Source organism: Lissotriton helveticus, chromosome 6 (genome assembly GCF_964261635.1).
Source record: "Lissotriton helveticus chromosome 6, aLisHel1.1, whole genome shotgun sequence".
NCBI lineage: Eukaryota > Metazoa > Chordata > Amphibia > Caudata > Salamandridae > Lissotriton > Lissotriton helveticus.
Genome location: NC_136067.1, coordinates 1,443,321,415 through 1,443,347,364, shown reverse-complemented (window position 1 = coordinate 1,443,347,364; position 25,950 = coordinate 1,443,321,415). Strand labels below are relative to the sequence as shown.

Here is a 25,950-nt window from a genome sequence, read left to right as displayed (position 1 = left end):
ATCTTAATTTTTTGTTGATGTGTATCCCATTTTAGTTTCTGGTCGGAGGGCGTCTGGTCGTTTGCAACACTTCTATGCTTTATTGAAGTTTTGGATGAATTTTGGAAGCTTGCATACCAATCGATTCAGCTATTCGCCTTTCTAATGCAGGGTCATTGAGAAACTAGCCAAAATGTTGGTGAGTAAACAGCATTTTAGTACTCTGTCTGGCACCTTCATTTCAGTGACTGGGGCAGGCAAACCAAGTCATATTAAAAGTACGGAGACGTGAGTGCTTCCAAAGACAGGAAAAATATTCATATTTTCCCCACATAAGCCAACAATGTCTTTTGGCCCGAATAATATATCGTGTATAGGGTCCCACTGTGTCACTGCTGCAAATACAGTCAGCACTATGAGGTATTAGAACCTTCTTGTGCTTTTGCTGGTTTTAAAAATACCCGTTAGTGGATACTGAGTTTAAAGTGTGGTATACTGTGTTATATTAAATTTGAGTTTTAAACCCACCAGAACCTCGTAGTAAGCCTTCTTTCCTCAACTTAACTACCTCTGTGAGTCAAGCATACAAAGTGTTACTTAGTTGACAAAACACAATGTTTTTGAATTCGAGGCCCTGCAACACCAGTAGTAAACGTCAGTACTGACTAAGGATATAGCCCAGTAACCACTGAGTGCCTCAGGAATATGGGAAAAGGCATCACATCAACTCATCGCCTGCAGCTGATTCAAGGCAGGCCATATCGTGCCAGAATAGGGCAACTTAGCCTTTATGTTCATATATGCTTTCATTCTTAGTCTTCAAGAAGAATATAAATTCTGCCAACCCAAAGTTGTACTGCACTTTTAACTTTAAAAGATTTAGAGTGCACCAACCTTTAAAAACGTCAGATGCACACAATCTAAAGGGTTTATCCACTGACCGTTGAGGTGACTTGAATAAATCTGAAAAAAAAAAAAATATATAGAAACAAAATTCAACAAGCAGTTCAGGAAGAAGCTTCTCACATACACAAACACTGAAGCACATTACATTTTTTCAATGTAATTCATAAAATATAAAAGTTTTAACAATAAGGAATACATTACATGATAAATATAATGTAATTCAAACTGCTTCAGCAATCTCTCTGTACTCAAGCTTCTTAATACTTTTAAACATGTAAAGTATATAAACAGATTGGTCACCTTAAAATACACTCAAGACTTGGAAAGGACAAGGAGAATACGTTTATAAAAATGAACTGTATTAGACACAACAGCATGCAGAAAGATGGCTGTCAGAATAGAGAGATCCAAAACTCACATCTTGCCTTACTCAGCCCTTCGCCTAAATGTTCTGTGGTTGTCCTAGGACTTTTAATGCTCCTCCATGAATGCCGACTGAGACAGCCCTTACCCAGTCTCTTTTTCGTGACCTTTGAAAATGAAACCTGGTGGTGTGACCGTGATCTGTGCAGGGGCTGCTAAATAAGAGGTACAGTCATGACAAGAGATCTATTGTGAACACTGTTTAATCTGATGGAGACCTCAAGCCGCAGATTCCCTACCTTAGAATAGATACCCTGGCAATACCATACCCAGAGGAGGTACTGCAGAACAGACCGGCTAAAAGTGGAAATGCTACTTACCAGTATGCATCTGTTCTTGGCATGTAGAGCTGCAGAATATCATACTTTAGCATAGACCGCCATATGCATTGATCGCCATCTGGTGTTGGGCTCGGATGCTTACACCTTGTATGGAACTGCAGTTCGCATTTGTGTAAAGTTTCAAATGGAGGACCCATGAGCCTAGTTAGTACAATGTTTAGATTTAACAACAGAGGGTGGTAGTGTGGGAGGAATTATCCTTTTAGGTCCTTCCATAAAAGCTTTGATAGCAGGTACTCAGAATAATGACAAATGTTGTCTGTTTTGCAGGTAGGCGGCAAGGGCAGCCAGATGTTATGGACAAGTATGCTATATTACATCTTTGTTGATGGAGTAAATAGCTAATGATGTTCTGAATTGAAGCATCTTGCGGGTCAATTTTGCTTTGACTGCAGTAAATGACGAATCGTTTCCATTTGGCTGCACAGCATAGTAGGGTGCTAGCTTTTTTGATAATGTTCATACAGTCCGGTGGGAGGTTAAGGTAACCAAACTCTAGGAATTCAGGAGCCAGATTGCTAGATTCAGTTGTGCTGGATCTGGGTGCCTTATCTCTCCATGGTTCTGCGTTAGCAGTTTTGGGGAGAGATGTAATTTTTGGTGTGGAACTACTGAGAGTTTGAGGAGTGTTGTGAACAATGGTTGCTGTGCCCATGTGGGAGCAACTTGGATCATTTTGAGAGATTGTTGCTTGAGCTTGCATACTAGTAGCGAAATGAGTGGGAGTGGCGGAAAAGCGTATGCAAATCTGCCTGACCAGTTCATCCATACCACATTGCCCTTGAACAACGGGTGTGGAAACCTGGCGGCGAAGGTTGGGCATTTTGCTTTTGCGTGTGTTGCGAACAGACCTAGGTCGGGCCCCACATGTGGAAAAATGGTTGAAGAACTTGAGGATGAAGTTCCCATTTGTGGATCCGCATGTCTGACGACTTAGCAGATCCGCAATCCCATTGTGCACTCCTGGAAGATGTTATGCCAGAAGATATATATTTTATGGAATGGTCCGTCTCCATATACATTGTGTTAGCTGAGACAGCTGCAAAGTTTGTTCCTCCTTGTTTTTGTATGCAATACATTGCTGTCATATTGTCCGCGCGGACGAGGACAGTCTTGTTGAGAAGATGTGCTTGGAACGACTTTAACACTAGAAATAATGCTAGTAATTCTAGGTGATTGATGTGGAGCAGTTTTTGCTGGGTGTTCCACTTGCCTTTAATTGTGTGGTTTAGGAGATGGGATCCCCAGCCGGTGAGTTATGCGTCCGCTGTTAGCACTATCTGTGGAATTGGCTCTATGAACGGCTGCCCTTTGAAAGGTTTTGTGTGTTCCACCACTGCAGAGAGCGATGTGCGCGGCTGTCCACCAGCACCAGATCTGTAAGTTGACATTGTGCCTGATTCCACTGATGTGCTAAGCATTCTTGTAAGGGGCGCATCTGAAGTCTTGCGTGAGGTACTATGAAAACGCAAGAGGCCATCAGTCCTAAGCTGCATAAACACTCGAGCTGGAAGAGAGTGTTGTGGTTGAAATTTTAGGGTGAGGGTTTGCATACTTGCTATCCTGGCTGGATTGGGGTATGCTAGAGCTTTGGAAGTGTATTGTGGCCTCTAGATACTGATGTAAGTAGGACGGCTATAGATGTGACTTGGCGTGGTTGATTGTGAACCCCAAGTGGTATAGCAGTAGAATAGTTTGGTGAGTGTGATGAACACACGGACTGTGTGACTTGGCTTTTATGAGCCAGTTGTCCAGATATGGAAACACATGGATCTGTTTTTGCACATGTGCAGATATTACCGCAAGGCACTTTGTGAAGCCTGGGTGCAGTGGTTACCCCGAATGGGAGAAACTTAAACTGATAGTGTTGGCCGTCCACTGTGAATCTTAGATATTTCCTGTGAGCAGGGTGTATGGGAATATGGAAGTAGGCGCCTTTGAGATCTAATGTTGCAAGGAAGTAGCCTTGTTGAAGCAGTGGAAGGACTTGTTGAAGAGTGATCATGTGAAACTGATCTGACTGTATGTAGAAATTGAGAGGTCTGAGGTCCAGTATTGGTCTGAGAGTACCGTCCTTTTGGGGAATGAGAAAATATAGGGAGTAAACTCCTGTCCCTTGATGCTGTAGGGGAACTGGTTCTATTGCATGCTTTTGAAGCAGTGAAAGAACTTCCTGTTTGAGGAGCGTTTGATGTTCTGTGGACATGGGACGTTGTTTGGGCGGTATGTTGGGGGGAGTTGCAGTAAGTTCCAGGCAGTAACCATACTGGATAATTTGTCTTACCCACTTGTCTGTAGTGATGGAATTTCAGACAGGTAGGAACTGTGAGAGTCTCCCTCCGAGTGGAATGGTCTGGAGGTAGTGGAGGAAAGTCACTGTTTGTTAGTGGGGGAGGTACGAGTATTATTACCTCGGCCTCTCCCTTTATTTCCCCTGTACCCACCTCTGAAATATCCCCTGTTGGGGGATGTTTGTGTGGGACTTTTGTAGGAGGAGAAAGCAGTATCTGTACTGATGTTTTTGGATGCACCCCTTTAAAAGGAGCGATAAAAGGGGCCTCGTGTAGATGGAGACTGTAATGCTCCCATAGATTTTGCAGTCTCAGTGTCTTTTTTTCATTTTCTCTAATGTTGTGTCTACAGCTGGGCCAAAAAATCATTTGCTTTAGCCTTGTATTAGTCAGGCAAATGCTGCATTAGGCCCTCAAGCTCATCGTAGTGAGCCCTATCGTATCTGGCAAGTAATGCTTGTGCATGTGTGGAGAAGTGTGGCTCACCGATTAGAGCGGCAGTCCCTGAGGCAGAGGTCTGGCCCGGGACCAGGGTTCAATCCCCGTCAGGCAGGGTCTTGGGCTCAATGTCCTCAGACCCGATAATTCTCGCCTCGGTGCCTACTCTAATCATGGGTTCCACTCTGCAACTCTGGGCAATAGCTTGCTTAATCTCCACACCGGCCCTAACAACACTAGGATGCCTGGCTTCACCTTGGGGGTGCCCAGGAGTGGACACCTCACAGGAACAGGCCAGGAAGAGTTCCACAGCGGTATTCGTACAGCGCTTAGAGACTCCTGGGTGATAGGCGCTATACAAGTGCAAATTACATTTACATTACATTACATTTACATTAGCTATCCTCCAATGATTAGCTGCTTGGGAGGCAACTCGTTTGCGAGTTGGCTCGCTTACTAGCATTGGTCACTACCAGGGAATCTAAGGGGAATTGACCTTTAATGTAGGTGGGATCATTAGGGTTGGGTTTATATTTTTTATCAATCCGAGGATTGAGAATCCTGGTCCTGACGGGGTCTTTGAAGATGTCTGGAGCAAGTTTGATTACACCTTTTAACATGGGTAATGTTTGTACTGTCCTCTGTGACTGTGTAAAAGTGTCTATGAGGAAGTCTTCCTCTGTGGGGTCTGAATGCATTTGCACGCCATGATATTGGGCAGCCCTATCAATGAGCTGACTAAAGCCAATGTTGTCATCTGGGGAGATGGCCTGGTTGGGTATGCCTCTGGATCAGGAAGGTCTGGAGGATCTACAGGGTGATTGTCGTCATCCCATGGGCCCTGTGGTATGTCAGTGTCATCATCAGGATCATTGAAAGGGTCATTATTTTCACCCACACCCCCTAGGTCATCATCATCCAGTGGTGGGGGTGAGTATGGAAAAAGTATAGGAGACTTTGGAGGAGAGAAAGGCTAAGTAGGAAGAACAGAAGTAGAGGGTCTAAATGGTGAAGTTGCACCGTTCTTTTTCTTCACAAGTACCTCAGGAATGCGTAGGGTGTCCAATTTTCTCTTGTTCGTGGGGATACTGATAATATGACCTGTTTTAGGGTCCACATGTTTCTGTTTGTGATCGATGGGATCTGGTAAAAACAGTTCTTGCTCATTGTGTGCTTTCAGCGCCGATTTTTTCGGTTCTGAACGTGGGTTAGATTTGAGCTCTGAAGCCTTTGAATGGGGTTTTTAGATGCTTCAGCTTCGATGTCAAGTCCGAAATCTTTTTCGGATCAGAAGGTTTGAGGTGTCTTTGGATCCCCCGTGGACCGTAGCCAGGCATGGCAACGTAGGGCACTGTCGTGGAGATCGCCCTAACCAGAGTCCGCGGTGTTCAGCCCACACCGGATGGCGAACTTTGTGGCGTCTTTCCCCTCTGCAACAGTTTGGGAAAGTACAGCCCGAACCTCCTCCGGACACTGGGGCAGAGTCTGCGCCACCGTGTCCCACAGAGCGTGAGAGTTGCGGCCCAAGAGGCATGCGGTGTTGACTGACCACAGCCCCAAGCTGGCAGAGGAAAATTATTTCTTGCCAAACTGCTCCAGCTTCTTTGATTCCTTATCCGGCGGGGCGGGAGGGAATGCACTTTGGGAAGTGGAGGCCTGGATGACCAGGCTCTCCGGAGTTGGATGGTTCGTTAAAAAGGGAGGGTCACCCCGAGCCGGGCGATGACACCTGGCCACGTTCTTATCCACAGGAACCCCTGTGGATGGTCTAGACCAGGTGCCCATTAAAACATCCGTTAACGCCTCATTGAACGGAAGCAGAGACTCAAAACCAACCTCCTCACTGAAGTTCTTCAGCCGGTTCTATGAACCGGCTGAAGAACTTCAGTGAGGAGGTTGGTTTTGAGAGTGACAGTAGGCAGATCAAGGTCATGGGCCTCAGCTGCTCTACGGAGCACCACAGTATATGTGGTGCCCTCCTTTATGACAGCAGGAGGAGACAGAAAACCAAGAGGTCAAGGCCACCTGCCTCCTCCGACTCCTCCGCCCACTCCTGTTCAGACTCGCACTGCCATGCAAGAAAGTCCTCAGACCCCTCCCAGTCATCCCACTCCTCCACTGCCCGAGGCACAGGCTGCAGCGGCGGGGAGCGACAGGGGAATACAAATGGTGCAACGGAGCCGGGGACGTCGCCGATCCGGCTCCATGTCCCAATTAGGGTCCCAACCCAGAGAAAATTGTCCGAACACCTGGGCAAGGGCGAAGGTGGGACGAGCGGGACCCTTTTGATAATATACTTTTATTTGATTTATAAAAAATCATAAAAGGGTGGGTCTTACCACCATACACACAGAATGTGCATCGTGAAGTCAGCATAAAAACAACATTAAAATCACACAAAAAAAGAAAAAAACATTATCTTAACTAACTTACACAAGTATACAATCGCAGTGTAAAGTTATAAGGATGTGGCTGGGGGGGATATGACTGTCTCATTGAAACTGCGAAATGACTGATGATTGTTCTAGGAAAAAGTGCAAATACTTTGGGGAATAAGTGAGTTAGGTGGAAGATACACATTTTGACTCAGAGTAGAGAACACAGCCTGAAAAAGTGAGAATAAGGGGATGTCCATTAAGAAGGGAAGTGGGGGTCCAGGGGCAGCCGTGATAAGACCGGTTGACCAAGATCGTCTTTAATTACTGCCTTGTTTTCTAGCTCTTCTGCAGCATGAGCCAGAAATTTTATAGTTTTGCAGGCTAGTTGTATCCGGGACCCGCTGAGGCATTCTATCACAGCCGCCCTGCAAGTTCTCACCTGAGCTTCTCTTAAAGCTGGTAGCAAAAGCGTTTTCCTTAGTTTATGCAGTGCCGGGCATATGCATATTAAATGCAATAAAGACTCTATGGCGTTGCCACAGAGGAGACAGGCAGAAGTTGACCAGGACCGTTGCCATTTGGGGGTGAGGTCTTTACTAGAGAAGCATCCCAGCCTCAGAAGGCTTAATTTCCTCTTATAGTGGTCCCTAAAACAATCTTGCAAGTATGGCTGAGGTTTCAGATATTTGTAAGTTGGCAACACAATCCAGGCATGGCTTTTTCCTGCCACTGCGGCTTTGTCCATTAGCAGCGATGCTTCTTTGATGGCTTTATTGGTAAGATGTTTAAAAGCGTTGGATGATACAGGTGAGAGCCAGGATTCTTCCAGCTTTAATGAAACAAGCACTTGCCTTAGAGATTTGTATGTTGAATTTGAGGACCCGGCCTGTTTTTCGACCTCTAGCCATCAAAAATGGGCTAGGGCGTTATCTTCAGCGTCCCTCATGCGCCCGTAATACTTGGCCAGAGCACCTTGTCTTGCCGGAGTCTGATTGGTTTGTCCATATTCCAAACGTATTTGGGCTTGTGACATGTGTCTCGGGATCGAAAAGAGGCTTTTAAACAGTCTGGATTGGGCTGGATTTAGCACTGTGGAGTCCCTGGTTGGCAACATTTCCGAGCCATATGTGAGCGATGGCAAAAATTTGGCAGCTACGATCTTTAGCATATGGCCGGTAGAACTACCACTTAGGTGAGTTTGTATAGTTCTAAAAGCGAATTGAAGCTGTTTGGCTTTTGATTTCCCCAGTTCTGAATGGTGGTTGTACTTTAATTGATGGTCGAGTGAAATGCCAAAATATTTATATTTGTCCACCTGTGTCAATGTAGAAGAATTTATCCTCCATACAAATTTAGGTTTTTTCTTGCTGGAGCTGGAGACGCATAAGATATTTGATTTTTTAAGGTTTATAGTTAATTGTGCTTTGGTGATGTATAACGCGAGTTTGGAAACCAAACGTTGTAGACCGATCGGGGTTTTTGAGAGGAGCACAATGTCGTCTGCGGATTGTAGACTAACTATAGGTGTTTGGGCCAATTTTGATGGATCTCCCTGGATTGTAACTAGATCACTTTCTAAGTCTGCAGTGTAGATGTTGAAGAGGCTGGGGGCCAACACGCAGCCTTGTTTTAGGCCGTTCAAAGTTGTGAATTTCTTAGTTAGGCATTGGCCATCTCCTTTTTTTATTTGAACCCAGGTGTGCGAATATAGCTCTATAATTGCTTCAAGTAGCTTTGGCGGCGCGCCCCAGGCTTTCATTTTGGCCCAAAGTTTAGGTCTCGGCACTTTATCGAAGGCCGCTGTCAAGTCTAAAAAACAGGTGTAAAGCGTGGAGGAATTATCGATTGCCTTTTTAGCCAGGAGAGTTAACGCGGATAAGTTTGTGAGAGTGCCCATTCCGGCCCTAAAGCCTGTTTGTGTTGGAGGAATTAGCCCTTTGCTGCTGACCCAGGATTCCAGTTCTACCAAAAGATTTGATGCATAGATCTTAGCCTCTACATCTATTAAGGCTATTAGCCTATAATTACTTGGATCCAAGCGGGGCCCTGATTTGTGTATCGGATGTAAAATACTGCCCCTCCAGGAGTCCGGAATTTTCCTGGTGCTTAGGCTGTGACAAAACAAGGGAGATAATTGGCTGGCCCAAAACTTTGGATCTTGTCTAAATAAGGCATTGGGGTGGCCATTTGGACCAGGGGCTCCATATGCTCTTAAGTTTTTTATGATGTTCAGTACCTGCGTCGTTGTGATTTGATTAATTTCTCCTGTGTGCTCCAATGTCGGTGGTTTGCAGATGACTTTGGGTTCGGGGGACTTTGATTCTGCCATTATACTCTGGCTTTGGGTTGGAGTGGGCTCAGGTGGTAATGCCAGTGTGTTATCGGTGGATGTATCGTACGTAAAGTTATATAGTGAGTCGATATGGCTGCACCAGAGCTGGTCGGTCATATCTGAATTAAACTGGCGGTGTTTGCCGTTGAGCATGACATTTATTTTTGCCCAAAAGTCTTTGGAATTCCGCTGTTTGCTTGCATTGAGTTTAATGCACTCTAGTTTTTCCATGTGCTTTCACTTGGCCATTTTGGTCTCTCGTTTTAGCTCTTTTTTTAAAGATTCAATTTTTTTCAGGGTTTCTTGTGGTAGTTGAAGATCCTTTTTACGTTGAGCCCTGAGATAAGCATTAATTTGCCTTTTTAATAAACGTAGTTTTGGAGTGTACCATTTCCCTCCTCCGTTTCTTATTGTTTTTTGTCCTCTGCGTTTGCTTTGGTATTTCTTGTTTATATCCACCACGAAGGATTCCCATGTCTTTACTATGTCTTTTGACATAGCAGGTGGTGACAACAATGAGTGGCATGACTCCATTAAGTTGGAAATATTCTCTTCGTTCCAATTTAACCTTTGCAGGTTGAAGAGTTGGGTGTTCAAAGATAGAGGCTGTGCTTGCTCGGACTTAGTTGGCAGAATTGTTAATGCGAAGGTCTGTGGGTAGTGATCGCTTTCTCCCCGTGCCTGAATGTGGAAGTCTTTCATATAAGTGAATAGGTCGGGGTCAACCATAGTATAATCTATTGTTGAGCCTGAAGTCTTGCTGACCCTCGTTAGGGCAGCTGGTTTGTCCAAGTGGCACCTTCCGTTTAGAGTGTACAAGTGGAGGGCTTCCAGTTCTGAAGTGCATTTCCTCCCCATTGCGCTTTTCCTACTTTGATTGCCCTGTCGCGGATCAATGTGAATTGGGAGAGTTCCCTCGTCACCCTGCAGTAAATTCATGTTGAAATCTCCGGTTACAAGGATGTTATCGCTCGGGTAGGTGGATTTTAGTGTGTTAATTGTTGTAATTAGTTGTTCTATCCTTTTCCCTTTGTGTTTTCCACCGGGGTGCATGTATAAGTTTACGATCAATAAACCCATAGTGGGCGAGATATCAATTTTGATACATTGCATCCATGTGGAGTATAGTTCTCAGCGGCTTGATGACCAAAGGAAGTCAGTAGATATGAAGATAGATAGGCCACCCTTTGCCTTGCCGAAACGTGACTCTTTATGTGCTGGTGTGAAGAATTTTTTGTATCCCACCAACGGTGTGTTTTTTGTCAGCCATGTTTCCTGAAACAAGAGTAGTTTATACTGGGTGACGAATTCTATGAAGTCGTCTTCCTCCAGCTTTGTGTTTAGTCTGTTGATGTTCCACGAACAGATCTTGCAACCCAGCTCTTTCCCTGTTGTTCGTCTACCGTTGGTTCATTCTAGGTTCCTTTTGATTGGTGCCATGGGTACTTGTTGGTGCCTTTCAGATATAGCTGCATCCTGATGGGCAAAAGTGATTGTAATGTGCCTGAGAGCGTGATCTTCGTCTTCGATGCAGCTTCTCTGATCTGGACCTTTGGCATTTTTTAGAAGGCTTCGTTTAGGGCTTTCTTTCTGCAACGGACTGGGGTATCGTGCAGGCTCCACCTTTCTTGTCTCTATGCCCCATAAAGCAAAGTCCTCCCTATGTGACAAGATTAGTTCGGTGTCGGTATGTTTGGTCCACGTTGTGACCGTGGATTCATGGCCTTGTTTGAGAAAGTTTGGTTAAAACTCGATTGATACCAAGTCGCTTGATTGTAGGTGTCGGAGGGCAGGTAATGCTTCTAGGAGTTTTAAAATTGACCTTCTATTCAGTATGTCATGAGGCCCTCTCGAACTATATTGCGGAATTAGCTCGATTTTATTGCTTAGGATGTGCCGTTTTTGATCTTTTGGTCGTCTTCTCTCTTCGGGATTGAACGAGACTATTCCTGCCCGTTCTGCCTCTAGCTCTGAAGTGGACGAGTTAGATGAGTTCACGCTGCTTATTGCCTCCTTGCCATTAGAGGGCGGGGCAGATGATGCTTGGATCTCTGCACTCAGCGTATCTCTTGTCTTTTTTGCCTTACTCTTGACGGGTATATCTGCGTCTACTTGCCCGTCGTTAGCTGGTGCTTGCGTGAGTTGGGAGTTAGCTTTTGTTTGAGATCCTTGCTCAATCTCTGCATTATGAACTGAGTCTGAGCTTGGTGGATTGCGTTCTGCTTTCTCCCTTTGACAGTTGAAAATACTATACACTTTCCTTGCGTTCTGGGTTGAACACATACGTTCAATTGGACCTTTTGCGTTAGTAGTTACCTTTGGTGGAGGATTTGTTATGGAAGGTAGCCCCAGCTCTGATGTTTTGTTTTGAGATGGAGCAGCCTCTGGCAGCTGTGTAGCTTCTTTGCCGTTGGAATTTTTGTATGTTGTTTGGGGCTGTGATTGTGGCGCCCCTCGAGACTGTGATTTAAGTTTTCTTGCTTTTCTCAGGTGCTTCCTTTCTCTCTTTGAGAGTGGGTGCCAGTTCAGACAAACGGGACCCATTGCTGTGCCGGGAACAGAGTTGTGGTGGTGCCGGAGCCGCCGCCGGAGGACCCTGCGGCGCCGGGGCCGGAGGCGCTGGTGGCGGAGCCGGCGGCATGCAAGTGCCCTCAGCTGTGACCGCGGGGCCCAAAGGCGTGCCGGCAAGAGCCCGAGGCCCGAAAAGGCGGCCCATGGCAGCAAGAAATTCTTGTACCTGGGCCGGAGTCGCTGATGGACCCGGGTAAGGTGGGTAGGCTACGGGACTCACAGGCTCCAATGGTGCAGCGGGGAAAGTAACCCTGGCACCCTCGTCCACGTCCGGAGACCGACGGTGGGACGTTGTAGAGCGCAAACGCTTCTTCGACTTTTTCTTATGACGTCTCTTACCCAACTCCGAGTGTTAAGACTTCGACCTCGAGGAGCGATGGTGATGGCTCCGCGGTCGGTCCCTGATCGACCCCTGGACCTCGTACGGCGCGGAGACGACTACCGGACCTCCAGCAGCTTTCGGGACCGCTCTCGCAAAGCCTTCAGCGCCATGGCCAGACAGTCTGAACATGACCGGGAGTCATGGGCGCACTCCAGACAGTAGAGACAGACGCCATGGGAGTCGGCCACCGCCATCATACGGCGACAGGCCCTGCAGGATTTAAACTTAGGCATCCCTACGCGGCACCAGGAGTCAAAGACTCAAAAGAAGTAGAGACAATAGTCTCTAAAAAGTTAGTCAAAAAGTGACAAGGGTACGTGTTCCAACCGGATCTGCGCTTGCTGGCAGGGAAAAAGAAAGAACTGACGTCAGCGCGCATGGGTAGCGCCTAAGTAGTCTACGTGACATCATGTCGGCGCTTACTACGCCAGCGACAGAAGTGGAGCCGCACGACGCTACCTACCGACGCGCAGGGGTACTGCTGACGAAAAACTTTCCAGATCCAGTCTGACGCCTGGGGATATTCTATGGTAAGGAATCTATCACTAACGTGTCTCTTTCAGATGCAGACATTTCAAAACAGCACACAACAATGACCTTAATTGTCTTAAATACTTTGTCATTGGGTCTGTGTCACCACTTAGAAGAGGTGGCAACAGGGAGACAGACAACTGAAGACAAAAATTATTTTGGAATTGGAATCCAGAGCCCCCAATGGCCTTAAACAGGGAGACGATCTATACACTTTTCTTTAATCTCTCCCAGGATATAAAAAGAGTATCTGTGCCGATCTCTTGCCCACATTCTGTATATTCTGTTTATATTATCCACATGTACATCTGATATTCTGTAGTTTATCCCTGCGACTCTTTCAAATATTTCATTTACTCCATTATCGCTGTACCCGAATGTCATCCGTACTTATCAGGGTTAACACAAGCTCCTAGTAATAATAGAGATATATATCGTCTTAAGTTAGAGCCATGATCAACCTTTTTTAGCTGGGAAAAAATGTGTAATTTAAGTCAGTTGTTTCACTGGACCCTGATTTTCACAGAGATCTTTCAGTTAGCACAGAGCACTTTATGATATCATGGCACTTTTTAGGATTTGCACTTATAACAGTTGTTTTTTATGCATTACTTGATGGCTATAGACTATATTTGTACATGAATTTTAGGGTGGAAATCCGACGATTATATTTGTGCTGATACACTATGTTTACAACAGAATCAGTGTGCATCTATGCTGGTGATCAGGTTTTTTACTCATATCATTGCTTTTAAACTATCATGACAATTTAATATGAAATTTTTAAGCAGTGGTAATCGGTAAACATTAGTGAACTTAGTTGGCATAATATACCATGGCACAGTGATAATGGATTAATGTCAGGTACAACGTATATTTTACAGTAAGACCCTGTTTGCAAACCTTGCTTTTATCTCTGTGTGTTGTTTAAAATATATGCCTATATCTACTGTATCTATAGAAACAGTATGGAGAATGTTTACCCTACTACATGTCTAGGATAGTCTTTTTTTCTATGGCCACCAGCAGTAACGATCACATGGTGCGGAAGTTGAATATAACTGTAATTCTTTCAGCGCATTATTTAATGTGATCAAGACTGCCCGTGGTGGCCGAAACGCTTCATACCACCATGTCATTATAATACATTTCAACTGGAAGAGCACATATAGTTGGAGTCCGTGTCCCTGTGGTGTCTAAGGAGCGCTTCATCTGGGATTTTTATTATCGGAAGTGTAGTGCGGAAAGTGGAACAGCAGCCGTATATAGGATTCAGGACGGGCTCACTTGCAGGGTCCATACAGGACTTGATTGTGTGCTTTCCGCACTACACTTCCCATAATGCACAGTCTCATTTGAGCCTCCCATTGGTGGGTGTGTCATAGAAAATGGAGAAGTGGGTCAGCGGTTGTGCACACCGTTTCCGTTAAAGCCTCTGAAGAGACGCATATGGAGCTTCTTAACGCGTCAGGCAAATCCACTACGAAGTGGCTCCTACAAGTGGATCCCGTCCCTACCTACACATAAACCAAGCTACTTACAGGTGGACAACCTTTGGAGCAGGATCGATAGATGGATAGATCAATAGATGGATAGATCAATAGATGGATAGATCGATAGATGGATAGATCTAGTATTTACTACGAGGAGCTCAAGATTAAGAGGCTGTTAGATTGTTAGATTAGGTAAATTCCAAAGAACAATTAACTTTTGTTGACAGAGTCCCTGGCCAGGCTATTGACATTTTGCAACTCATGTATAAAATGAAGTAGGTAATGTGCACACTTAATACTTAAGTGTCTCAGTAAAGGGTACCACTTCTTATTCTCATCTACACCACACGGTAGTCTCAAATCTCTGAACCAGGTAATTTTAATACTTATAAAATAAAGGGTTTAGTAAAACAGAAAACTATGCTAATATATATGCAACTAACACAACCGTCATTAGTATTCATAATATCAATGGTTAAACATCTATCAACTGGAGTAAAGCTAAATAAATCCAACCAAGCCCATTTTTAAGCATATATTTTTAACTGGGCACCATTAAAGTCCAACTGGAGGACTTGAACCATGCATTTTATTTTGTGGCAGATCTTCCCCATTGCAGAGAAATACATCTGTAGGGCAATGAAAAAAGGAATCAAGACATGATAGGGCTTTCAATTACAGGGAACAATGGTATAATCATCCATTAGTAGGCAGATGCCAAAGAGCCATCATCAGATCGTTCTCTCTGGAATACCTTAAAATAGTCTAAACCATCTTCTATAACTTGAAAGACTTGAAGTTACCTACTCTCAAACGGAACCATAACAAGTATGGCTTTCTCAAATACTCTAAGGCAAAATGAACCCAGGTTTTCAACAAAGACTCAAGGAATACAAACCACTAAGTATTGCTCTCAAACCTTCTAACAGTAGCAACATCTCTGGGGTTCTCATTGACAGCTACATGAATAGAAGTACTGAGGTACTGGGTTTTTCAGAACCGGTACGGAACCGGTAACCCAGCGGTGTCAGGGAACACACCCAAAGACCTCGAGTACTTTCCTGATTCAGACCACAGAAACTCAGAGTCTTCTAGGTGAAATCAAGGATCGATTTTATTGGCTGCAACCAAGGTAACAGGCGTCTTAGAAGTACAACAGCACGGGATGTATATTCTCAGGAGACTGCTCAAATTCACAAAGTCAGGCTTCTCTTTTTATACGAAATATTGTGCTTTAGGCAAACATTCTTCACATTTTACTATACCATCGAAATGTTTCCACTACAAAGGAAAAGCAGAGTCATGGTGACAAGCCATATTTCTGTTCGTTCAGCCCATAACAAATTACCCGGCAAGGCCCAGCATTTCCATCAGATACCAGTGGACCCCTAATAAAAACGGGCACCTCCCCATCATAAAGCAAGTGAGAGAGAAAAGAGCAGAGACAGGTGTGAGCAAGATTCGGCAGGGTGTGTGTGCGCGATGAAATGGTTTATGGCCAGTTGTGCCTTGATGCTATCTCGTTCGGCCACTGGGAGAGGAACTGACCAAACAGGATCGGCCTGGGGCAATGGTTCCAACTTGCCCAGGTCAGAGAAAAGTCAATTAAGGTGTACGTGTCCTTTGGAATCGAATTTGGCTTAATTTGCTGCCTATGTGAGGGCAACTCACAAAATGGCTGCGGTACACAAAATGGAAGCCAAGGGTTCAGAACGAAAATGACGATTTCGAGATGAAATCGTCACTCGAACAAGACGAAAATGTTTGTACATAATGTACTAGCCATTCTCGGTCTTTTGATACCAAATTCGTCCTGTTACGACGAAGTTTAATTCTCGAGTCCAGAATTATTACACGAGTCCAGGATTTTCAGAACCACAGTCTCATATGAAAGCCATCTCCAAAACTGCACAAAAGCAACTTCACTTTCTTAGAAAGATAACATTAACCATTCCACTTGTATCTGCAAGCAAAAGTGACTTGTATATATTTATATAGATCTGTAAAATGCTACAGAAGGGATCTCAGTGCTAGGAATGTCCAGACATATCAAGACACCAAAGAAGACACGCCCCAAAAAAATAAATGAAAGAAAAATCTTTCGAGTTTTGTGCAACTGTATGTGGCTTTCAACTTAAAGGACTGAATAAGGTAGTTCATTCCAAAGTTTGGGTCCCAGGATCCGAAATGCTCCCCTTAAACTGTAAATGAATTAAAATAAGCGTATTACATAAACATCCAACCCAAGAGTCTTTGTTGACACACAGCACAGCCACAGAACAACAGACTGGCGAGGTAGGTAAAATGGGCAGTGCAAATTTTATCTTCGGAGTTATCAATACACATCTGCTGCATATATCTGATCCTTACCACCATATTTTTACATTCTTTGTAGTTTGCGGTTGAGGACTAGACTAAGATACATCCGATTGGTATAGCAAAAGCTTGACAGAATAGACGTTCCCACAACTGAGTCACGGGAATGTGCTGGAATAAGAGACAGAATGTTTTGCCAATATGCAGGCACGTACAGGGCCATACCCTTTTGGGTGTGTACAGCAAAAGTGAGGTCTACATTTAAGAAAACTCAAGTTCTTGGCCTTAGAGATAGGGTTATTTAGAGGGCCAGCGCAGTCTGAGTAGAGGTTGCTGGACTGACACGATGGATCCCCTCCAAAACTGAATGATGATCTTATAGCTTATTTTGAGAGAACTTGAAGCTATTCAGTTGTCTATACCCTCCAAGCACTCCCCTATTGGACTGATTGAATTAGCAACATGCTGGTCAAATCTCAGCACTAGTTAAAAGTTATCTGCATAAGAGCGGACCTTGAAATCTAAGATCTCAATCAGCTTCCCTATGAACTACACATACAGGTTGATGAGAAAAAGGAGAAGGGCGTTCTCTGGGAAACTCCACAGTTAAAATTTGTCTCTGAGGAAGTAAAAGAGGAATTTAATGTGTGGTGTTCCACAGATGGAAACCTGAGATACTTCACCAAACTGGTACCATTAAATCTGGGTCGAATAGAGAAAAATACAAACATCGCAGAGCTTTGTTACAGCAAAATAGTCCCACTCTAAGCAATTCTCCATTTGCGCCTCAATGTTGGGAGTTAAAGCACAAGTTACTTTCCTTCGGTACAGATATATCTGTAAGAAACAGTAGTTAGTGTTACATTCCTTACCTTAGAATATCCCCAGGCGTCAGACTGGATCCGGAAAGTTTTGCGTAGCAGTACCCCTGCGTGTCGGTAGGCGTCATCTGCGGCTCTGCGTCCATCATCGGCGTTATCGCAGGGATGACGTCGGAGTACTTGGACAACGCCCTCGCACGCTGACGTCAGTTCTTGTACATAGCTTTCCGCACCAGGAACGAAGAGCCATGCCAGAGACCAACACTGGTGCCATGAAACTAGGGCCCTGAAAGGGAGGTCCTTAACCCTAGATATCGGTTCGCAGAACAGGGAGGATGGATGGGGCGGTAAGGACTCTAACACTAACTACTGTTTCTTACAGATATATCGTTACCGGAGGTAAGTAACTTGTGCATCTGAAAGAAACAGGTTAGTGTTAGATTCCTTACCTTAGAATAGATACCCCAGCAATACCAACCCCGGTGGTGGGTCTGCGAACCAAGATCACACCAGAAAGTCCTGGAGAACGGAACGGCCGAAAAAGCCATCTCTCCGGACTTGGCTGTCCAGGCAGTAGTGTTTAGCAAACGTGTGCAGCGAGGCCCACGTAGCTGCCTGGCAGATGTCCTGCATGGGGACTCCCCGACCCAGGGCAGTAGTAGCCGCTGTGGCCCGAGTGGAATGGGCAAGCAGCCCAACAGGAGGCTCCTTTTTTGCCAAGGAATAACAGACCTTGATGCACAACACGACCCACCGAGAGATGGTCCATATGTGCCCCTTCTTAGCGCCCACGTAACCAACAAAGAGCTGGTCGTCAACCCGGAACTGGCGTGTGCGGTCTAGATAGAACGAGAGCGCACGTTTTTGGTTCAGAAGGTGGAGCCTCTCTTCCTCCTTGGAAGGATGCGGAGGCGGAAAGAAAGTTGGCAAGGTGATGGACTGCCCGATGTGAAAGGCCGTAACAACCTTGGGCAGGAAAGAAGGACGAGTCCTTTAAGACAACTTTGTCCGGATGGACAGAAAGGAGAGAAGGCTTAGAAGATAGAGCCTGGAGCTCACTCACTCTCCTGGCAGAAGTGATGGCAAACAGGAATGCAGTCTTAAGAGTCAGAAGACAAAGAGGGCAATTGTGAAGTGGCTCGAAAGGAGCGCACATCAAATAGGTCAGAACAAGGTTCAAGTTCCATTGAGGCATCACAAAAGGAACAGGAGGAAACATTTGCGTGATGCCTTTAAGAAATCTATTCACAACTGGGGACTTGAAAAGAGAAGGCTGATCAGGAAGCCTCAAGAAGGCTGAAATGGCAGAGAGGTGGCCTTTGACAGTGTCCAGAGCAGAGCCGTGTTGGGCCAGAGAAACAAGAAAGAGGAGAACCTCCGAAAGGGGGGCAGAGAGAGGATCCACAGCCTTTGCTGTGCACCATGCCACAAATTTGTTACACCTGCAGGCGTATACCGATTTTGTGGAGGGAGACCTGGCTGCCAGAATCACATCACAGACTTCAGAAGTCAAATGGCCTCCACTGTCGCCGCTCAATCTCCACGCATGTAGGTGGAGACTGGACAGGTTCGGGTGGAGGACCGTCCCCTGCTGCTGTGACAGAAGGTCCTCCTGAAGAGGCAGACGAATCGGGGGGGATCGACTGACATGCTGAGTAGCTTGGGATACCAGTATCTTCATGCCCAGTCCGGAAGCCACAAGGATGACTTGGGCCCGGTCGCACCAGATCTTCTTCAGCACTCTGGGCAGAAGTGGTATAGGCCGAAAGGCGTACAATAGACCGCAGTTCCACTCGCGACGAAAAGCGTCTCCGAGCGAGTGCAGCCTTGGAAATTCCAACGCGCAGAACTGATGACATTGCGCGTTCTCTTCGGTGGCGAATAGATCTAACCAAGGCTCTAACCACTGCTGAAAGAGGCCTTGCGCCACGTCCAAGTTCAGACGCCATTCGTGATCCTTCATGCACCGGCGGCTGAGTTCGTCCGCCCTGGCGTTCAGGGAACCTGCCAGTTGTTGACCACCAGGGAAATGCCCTGGTGTTCCAGCCATTGCCAGAGGTGCAGAGCCTCCTGACAAAGGGTCCACGACCCCACCCCACCCCACCCCGTTTGTTGCAGTACCACATGGCGGTGGTGTTGTCTGTGAACACCTGCACTACACTTCCCCGGACAGAGGGAAGGAATTCTTTCAGTGCAAGCCAGATCTCCCCCAGCTCCAGAAGGTTGATGTGGAGCCGGGACTCCGCCGGAGACCAGGGGCCCCTGATCTCCCTCTCTCCCATGTGGCCTCCTCATCCCAGGAGGAACACATCTGTCACCACTACGTGCTCTGGTTGGGGAAGGTAGAGAGATCTGCCGCTGACCCAATCGCGGTCTGTGAGCCACCACTGCAACTGTCTCGCAGTGCCCTCCGAGATCAGGACGTGGTCGGACAGGTTGCCCTGATGCTGTGCCCACTCAAACTTCAGGTCCCACTGCAGAGCCGGCATCCGCCACCTGGCGTGATGCACCAGAAGGATGCAGGAGGCCATCAGCCCCAGGAGCCGCAGTGTCAACCTGACCGAGACTCGGGATAAAGGCTGAAAGATCGGAATCAGAGCCTGAATATCCCAAACCCGCTGTTCGAGGGAATAAACCCGAAACTGCGCTGAGTCCAGAACCGCTCCGATGAAAAGGAGCTTCTGAGAGGGACACAGGTGTGACTTCGGCACATTGATGGAGAACCCCAGCGAGTGCAGAAGGTCGGCCGTAGTCTGGAGGTGGGAGACGACTGTCTGTGGCGAGCCTGCCTTCAACAACCAATCATCGAGATAGGGGAAGACTGAAACCCCTAATCTGCGCAAATGAGCAGCGACCACTGCCATCACTTTTGTGAACACCCGTGGGGCGCTGGTAAGCCCAAAGGGAGCACGGTAAACTGAAAGTGCTCGTGGCCTACCGTGTACCACAGGTAACGCCGGTGGGCCGGCTGGACGGGGATGTGGGAATACACATCCTGCAAGTCCAATGCTACCATCCAGTCTTCCGGGTCCAGGGCAGCTAGGACCTGAGCCAAAGTCAGCATCTTGAACTTCTCCTTCCAGAGGAAGCCGTTGACGCTCCATAGGCTCAAGTTAGGGCGCAGGCCTCCTTTGCCCTTCTTGGGTACCAGAAAGTAGTGGGAATAGCAACCACGTCCTACTTCTGGCCCAGGAACGTACTCGATGGCCCCCTTGGCCAAGAGGGCCGTAACGTCCTCCTGTAGAAGTTGCAAGTGATCCCCCAACATGCGGTGGTACTGCGGTGGCATAGCTGGAAGGGTCGCCTCGAAGGGGAGAAAGTAGCCTCTTCGGATGATTTGCAGCATCCACCTGTGCGATGTGATGGTATGCCAGTGGAGGAGGTGATGGCGAACCCTGCCCCCCACTGGCGTCGAATGGGCCTGAAAGCTCGGACTAGGAGGACTTTGAGGCAGATGCTGCAGGGGCGGATGTGGACTGACCTTGCCGTTTTCCCCCGGCACCGCCATGGTGGTTAGCACGTCCGCGACCGCATTGAGGTTGGTTTTGCGGCCTGTGGCTAGCTGGACGTGTGGGGGCGCCCCTTCCTTGGCCACGAAAGGCAGAAGATTGATGGCGTTCGACGAGGCCCAAGGGCTTGACCGTAGCCCTGAAGTCCTTGAAACGCTTCGGCGCACTGTCCGCCTTGTCGCCAAAAAGAGGCGACGGCCATCAAAAGGCATGTGCATAAGGGTAGCTTGGACATTCCCCGAAACGTTGGCGGACCTCAGCCAGGCGTGGCGGCGAACCGCCACCGGCTTAGCAGTCGCCCTACCCAGAGAGTCCGTGGTATCCAGTCCACACCGTATCGAATAGCGTGCTGCTTCCCGTCCCTCCGCAAGGGCTTGGGTAAGCTTTGCCTGGACCTCCACCGGGCACTGCGGCAGCACTTCTGCAACCGTATCCCACAGAGAGTGGGTGTAACGGCCCAAAAGACAGGCGGTGTTGACAGACGGCAACCCCAAACTAAGGGAGGAGAACAGTTTCTTTCCAAACTGATCGTACCTTTTGGATTCCCGATCTGGAGGAGCGGTTGGGAATGCGATCTGGGAGGTAGAGGCCTGGATCACCAGGCTCTCGGGGGTGGGGTGAACGGACAGGAAGCTGGGGTCGCCCGGAGCCGGCGTCTGGCAGCGCCAGTCCGAGGCCAGATCCGGACCGGGGACGACGTGGTCCGGGGACGGCTTCAGGGGCAACACCCTTGGTGACAGCACCAGCGGAGGGGTCGTAAGGTCGACCGGCGAAGTCACGGATCCAGGCCTGTATCCTGAGGAGCCCTGCAGCGTCATGGCCGAAGTCTTCGACGGCACCGGAGCCGTAGCACCTGACGGCGCCGGGGCCGTAGCCGCCGGAGTAGCCGGCACGCTTGGGCTCCCAGACGGACCCGCCGGGCCCGAAGGCGCCTCGGTGGGTTCCGACGGAGAGAAGCGCGACCTCATGGTCGTGAGGAAAGCACTAATCTCCTCCGGCATCGTGTGCAGCCCAGGGACCGGCGGGTATGGAGCTGGACGCGGCGTTTGCGGCTCCTGCAGAGCCGCGTGGGCGGTGTCGCCTGATCGCCCGGCCACGTCGCGCGAGCGTCGGGGGGAGTCGGAAGAGCGATGTCGCTTCTTCGACTTCTTTTTAGAGTGCCTCGACTTAACTGAGGACTTAGAGCCCGACGAGTGGTGTTGACTCATTGAGAGGTGATGACTGCGGCCCCGGGACCGGTCCCTTGTCCTCCTCCTGGACCGGGACCTCGAGCGGTGCGGGGACGACTGGCGGAGCTCGAGACGCTTACGGGACTGCTCCCGCCTAGCCTTCGAGGTCAAGGCCCGGCAGTCGGGGCACGACTTGTCATCGTGGTCGGCCCCGAGACAGTAAAGGCACCGACAGTGGGGGTCGGTCACCGACATCAAGCGGTGACAATCGTCGCAGGGTTTGAACCCGGGCATCCCTACCGGCACCACAAGTCGAGGTATCAACTCGAGAAGTGATCCATAAGAGATCAAAAAGTTAGTCAAAAATTGACTAGGAGTACTGCTCTTCCCCGATCTGCGCTTGCTGGCCCGGAGAAAAGAAGAACTAAAGTCAGCGCGTGAGGGCGGCGTCTAAGTACTCTGACGATGTCATCCCGACGACGGACGCGGAGCTGCAGACGACGCCTACCGACGCGCAGGGGTACTGCTACGTTAAACTTTCCGGATCCAGTCTGATGCCTGGGGATATTCTACGGTAAGGAATCTAACACTAACCTGCTTCTTTCAGATTAATTTTAACAATCAATTTACATTATCAACCTCTTAAGGTCAAAGTGTAATTTAAGATCCTGCGCAAAACATTTAAAGTATTAATCCTTTGCCATTCGGTCTACCTATATGTTACTCAAAATATCAGTAGGCTCCCCAATGCAATGGTGAGAAACAAAAAAAATCAGTTTCTTACAAAAAGTAAAAAAAATAGCTAAACCAAGAATGGTGAATTAAATTATCTAGACCCAATAACTGCTGCAAGTCCTACGAGAGGATTGTAGACTAGCCACAGACTTCAACTTGTTCAGTAAAGTTCATAAGATTCACCTGCTTAGGAAACCACTGTTAAAAGATCAGATACATTTAGTTTACTCAACCTTTATCTTTCAGTGACTCTAAAACTTTCTCCTTGTTTTACTTTTCAAGGCTTACCAATTTGTTCTGTCAAGCACGGTCCCTTATACCATTCGGTAAGTTCACTTAGTGTACTCTTTGTGACTAGATTTTCACCTCCCAGGCCACTTGTAGGGATGAAAGCAACGTCTGTCTCCTACTTAGAAAGAAAAGGAAAAGTATTATTAAGTGCCTGATGGTAGTAGCTTGGATTATATATCACTAAATTGCATGAACTACATGAACAATCTCCACATAAGTGTATTTAGTAGCATAAATATATGTCATTTTTGTTTGTGTTCTTTTGTTACAAAAGATACAGGTTAAGGGCTATCACCTCTACATCACAGATTTGTTAGGAATCTTCAATGCGAAGAGGTATCAACTGTGTAAAGGCTCAAGGTGCTATTTAGAGTAAGTATGGTATGGGCACCCGATGGGCAACGGTCAGAAACTGTTGGGGCAGATGGTGCATTCCAGGTTTGCAGAAGACCTCCTTTAAAGCGGACGGAAAATTATAAAAGCTTGATGAAATCTGAACCAACGTCATAAAAATATACTACACCTAGGTTAAGTGAGAGAGATCATGTTGTGTATGGAGGTGTTAGACAAATGAACAGAATATTCAACCATACCACGCACAAGTATTCCTCTTGTATTTTATTTTTTATCTGAATATGCTTATTTTCTGGCATCCCAAGTTCATGCCTTCCCTTTTGGGAGCTTAAGCAATTTAACCCATTTCAAAAGAAGAGTCACGCAACTTGTAAAATAACATCTCAGTGAGTAATGTTGCCATACTTCAATTAAAGACTGATTTAAAAAAAGAATCATGATGGCATAAGCGGCCTCATCTGAAATGTAATGCTGCTTTGGTGGGTAATTAATTTTGTTTTCCTTTTGTATTGCGTACTAAGGTGTTTATAGATGGTTTGATTTAGACTTTCTTATTCTTTTATATTTTGTTTATTGTGACGCCTAGAATCTGAAAAGCCGTCTGGCATTTGTTGAATGACATAAAATAAATCAATACAAAATTATTTGCTTAAATAAACACACATATGGAAAGATATTTCACTGTCACATAGGTCCATAACGACTTCCTTGGAGTTTAGAAGATCTCACAATTCTATCTTGAAACTGGGGAACACCAGTATTCACGGAAACATTACTAAACTTAAATTGTATAAATAAAAAAGCCTGAAAATATAGGCCCTGGGCCACTGAATAAATCGTAAATCCGGTATTTGTAAAGTGCAAACTACTCACCCTTACGGGTCTAAAGGCGCTGGGGGCCGTCGTGCAAATTAAGTGAGCTATTGCCCAGAGTCACATGGTGCTGAGCTGATCTGAAGCCGGAGCCGGGGATCGAACCATGACCCTAGTGCTCCGAAGTCAGCTGCCCTGATACCAATAGTTTCCTGGCCCCATTCAGAGCCTGACTATTGCACGGTCATTCTTGATCTTATTGGGGACTCTCATTGCTGAAAGACCCCCTGCACGACCTTCGGATACAGTTGCCATTCATGATCTGCTAAGCAGTAAAAGCTGAGTTTGTCCACCCTGGCATTTAGAGATCCTACCTGTTGGTTCACAGCCAGAGAAATACCCTGTGGAGTCAGCCACGTCCAGAGGTGTGCAGCTTCCTGGCACAGGACCCAAGACCCCATCCTACAGTCTGCAGTGGCACACTGCACTGGTGTTGTCTTTGTAAACCTGTACCAGCTTCCGTTTGAAAGATGTCAAGAAAATCTTCAACCTATTACTAACAAAAGCTCCCCTTCAAGCAAGACCTTGAAATAAGCAAGTTTTCCCCATGTACCTTTAGTTCTGAGAGGATTTTATGGAGTAATATGCACTGCACTTACACACCGGTGTTTAGTTAAAAAATATTACCTCATTTATTAAACTATTCATAATTTTACTTTGTTCTGGAATGAAACTCAATATTTAAAATGATCTTCCATCGAAGATTTAGCATAGGATTTTTCAACCGTCAGCATTTTGAGACACCCGCAAAAATCATAATTCATAAAAACATCACATTATTAGACAATATTAAAAAAACAAATAATACAAACCAATCATGAATATATTTAACAGGAATTTCGAAGCAGCGTTTTGGCAGGTTCCAAGGTTCACCCCAACTTCTTTAGGACATAGGATTATAAAAGTATTGCGCACACACGTTTTCAGCAAATAATCTCGAGGTGACTACTCTTTATTCTTTCACTACTAGTGGAATATTCACATTGAGTTACGTGGCTTGTATAAGTCTTTAGAATCTTTGACCAATTTATGTTGGACCTCTGTTCTTTAATTTTATAACCTCAGCTGGAGCTCAGCTTTAAACTGCTAACTTAACGTTCTCATTAGAACTAATGACAAAGTCCAGTTCTCCCAGTCAACTCGAAGGTATAAGGTAGGCCTATCGGGTCCAAAGCAGGGTGCTGTATATTAAAAAGTAGGACACGTCCTTTCATATGTCCTAAAAGTATAAACACCAAATTGGCATTTTTTTGTTTCAAAAAGCTACTACCTCCATTGGCGATTACAGGGTTACATACTGGCAACTCAGCTGTGCTAACTTCTAAGCTGGACTACTAAAGTTGGAATTTCAAGATGTCAAAAGAATTATTGCATTGAACACGAATTGATGGCCAAGTTGTATTTAACGTAACTTTGCAGTAAAAGGAAAAGGTTTTCAATTGACAATTTGCAGATGCTAGTCACTACACATCCTTCTGCCCTCGTGAACGACTCCCAGGAAAGGACACAATGGAGGCCTACCATTGGAAAAGGTGCTCTCGCTCCCTAGCAGGAAGCCAGACTGTGTGTGAGCCCAAAGGGCAAGCTTTAAAGGCGAAGCTACCTTTGAAAGGCAAATGGTGGGCACACATGAGAGGGGCTGCTCTCTTGTTCTGGTAGACGGGCTGGCGTTGGGGACAGAGGGGAAAACGGTTATCAAACCATGTTTTTCTGTGGGCGAGTTGCCCTCAGCTAGCCACACCTCTAGGGTGGGTTACCAAGTTCCACAGACCAAGAGAGGGGTTCTGCCATCTTGGGTGGGGGCAGAATGTTGCACT

General features: G+C 46.5%; 1 protein-coding gene across 2 annotated transcripts in view; it reads right to left on the bottom strand.

The window, feature by feature from the left end:
* HBS1L (HBS1 like translational GTPase) overlaps nucleotides 1-25,950 on the bottom strand; it is a 520,713-nt gene that overhangs the window by 51,218 nt on the left and 443,545 nt on the right. For both annotated transcript variants that reach the window (XM_078649243.1, XM_078649244.1), the window contains exons 10-11: nucleotides 22,904-23,021; nucleotides 874-942 (exon numbers count right to left, since the gene is read on the bottom strand). In XM_078649243.1, the coding sequence (XP_078505369.1) occupies nucleotides 874-942; nucleotides 22,904-23,021 (187 nt within the window). The remainder of the gene's footprint in view (nucleotides 1-873; nucleotides 943-22,903; nucleotides 23,022-25,950) is intronic.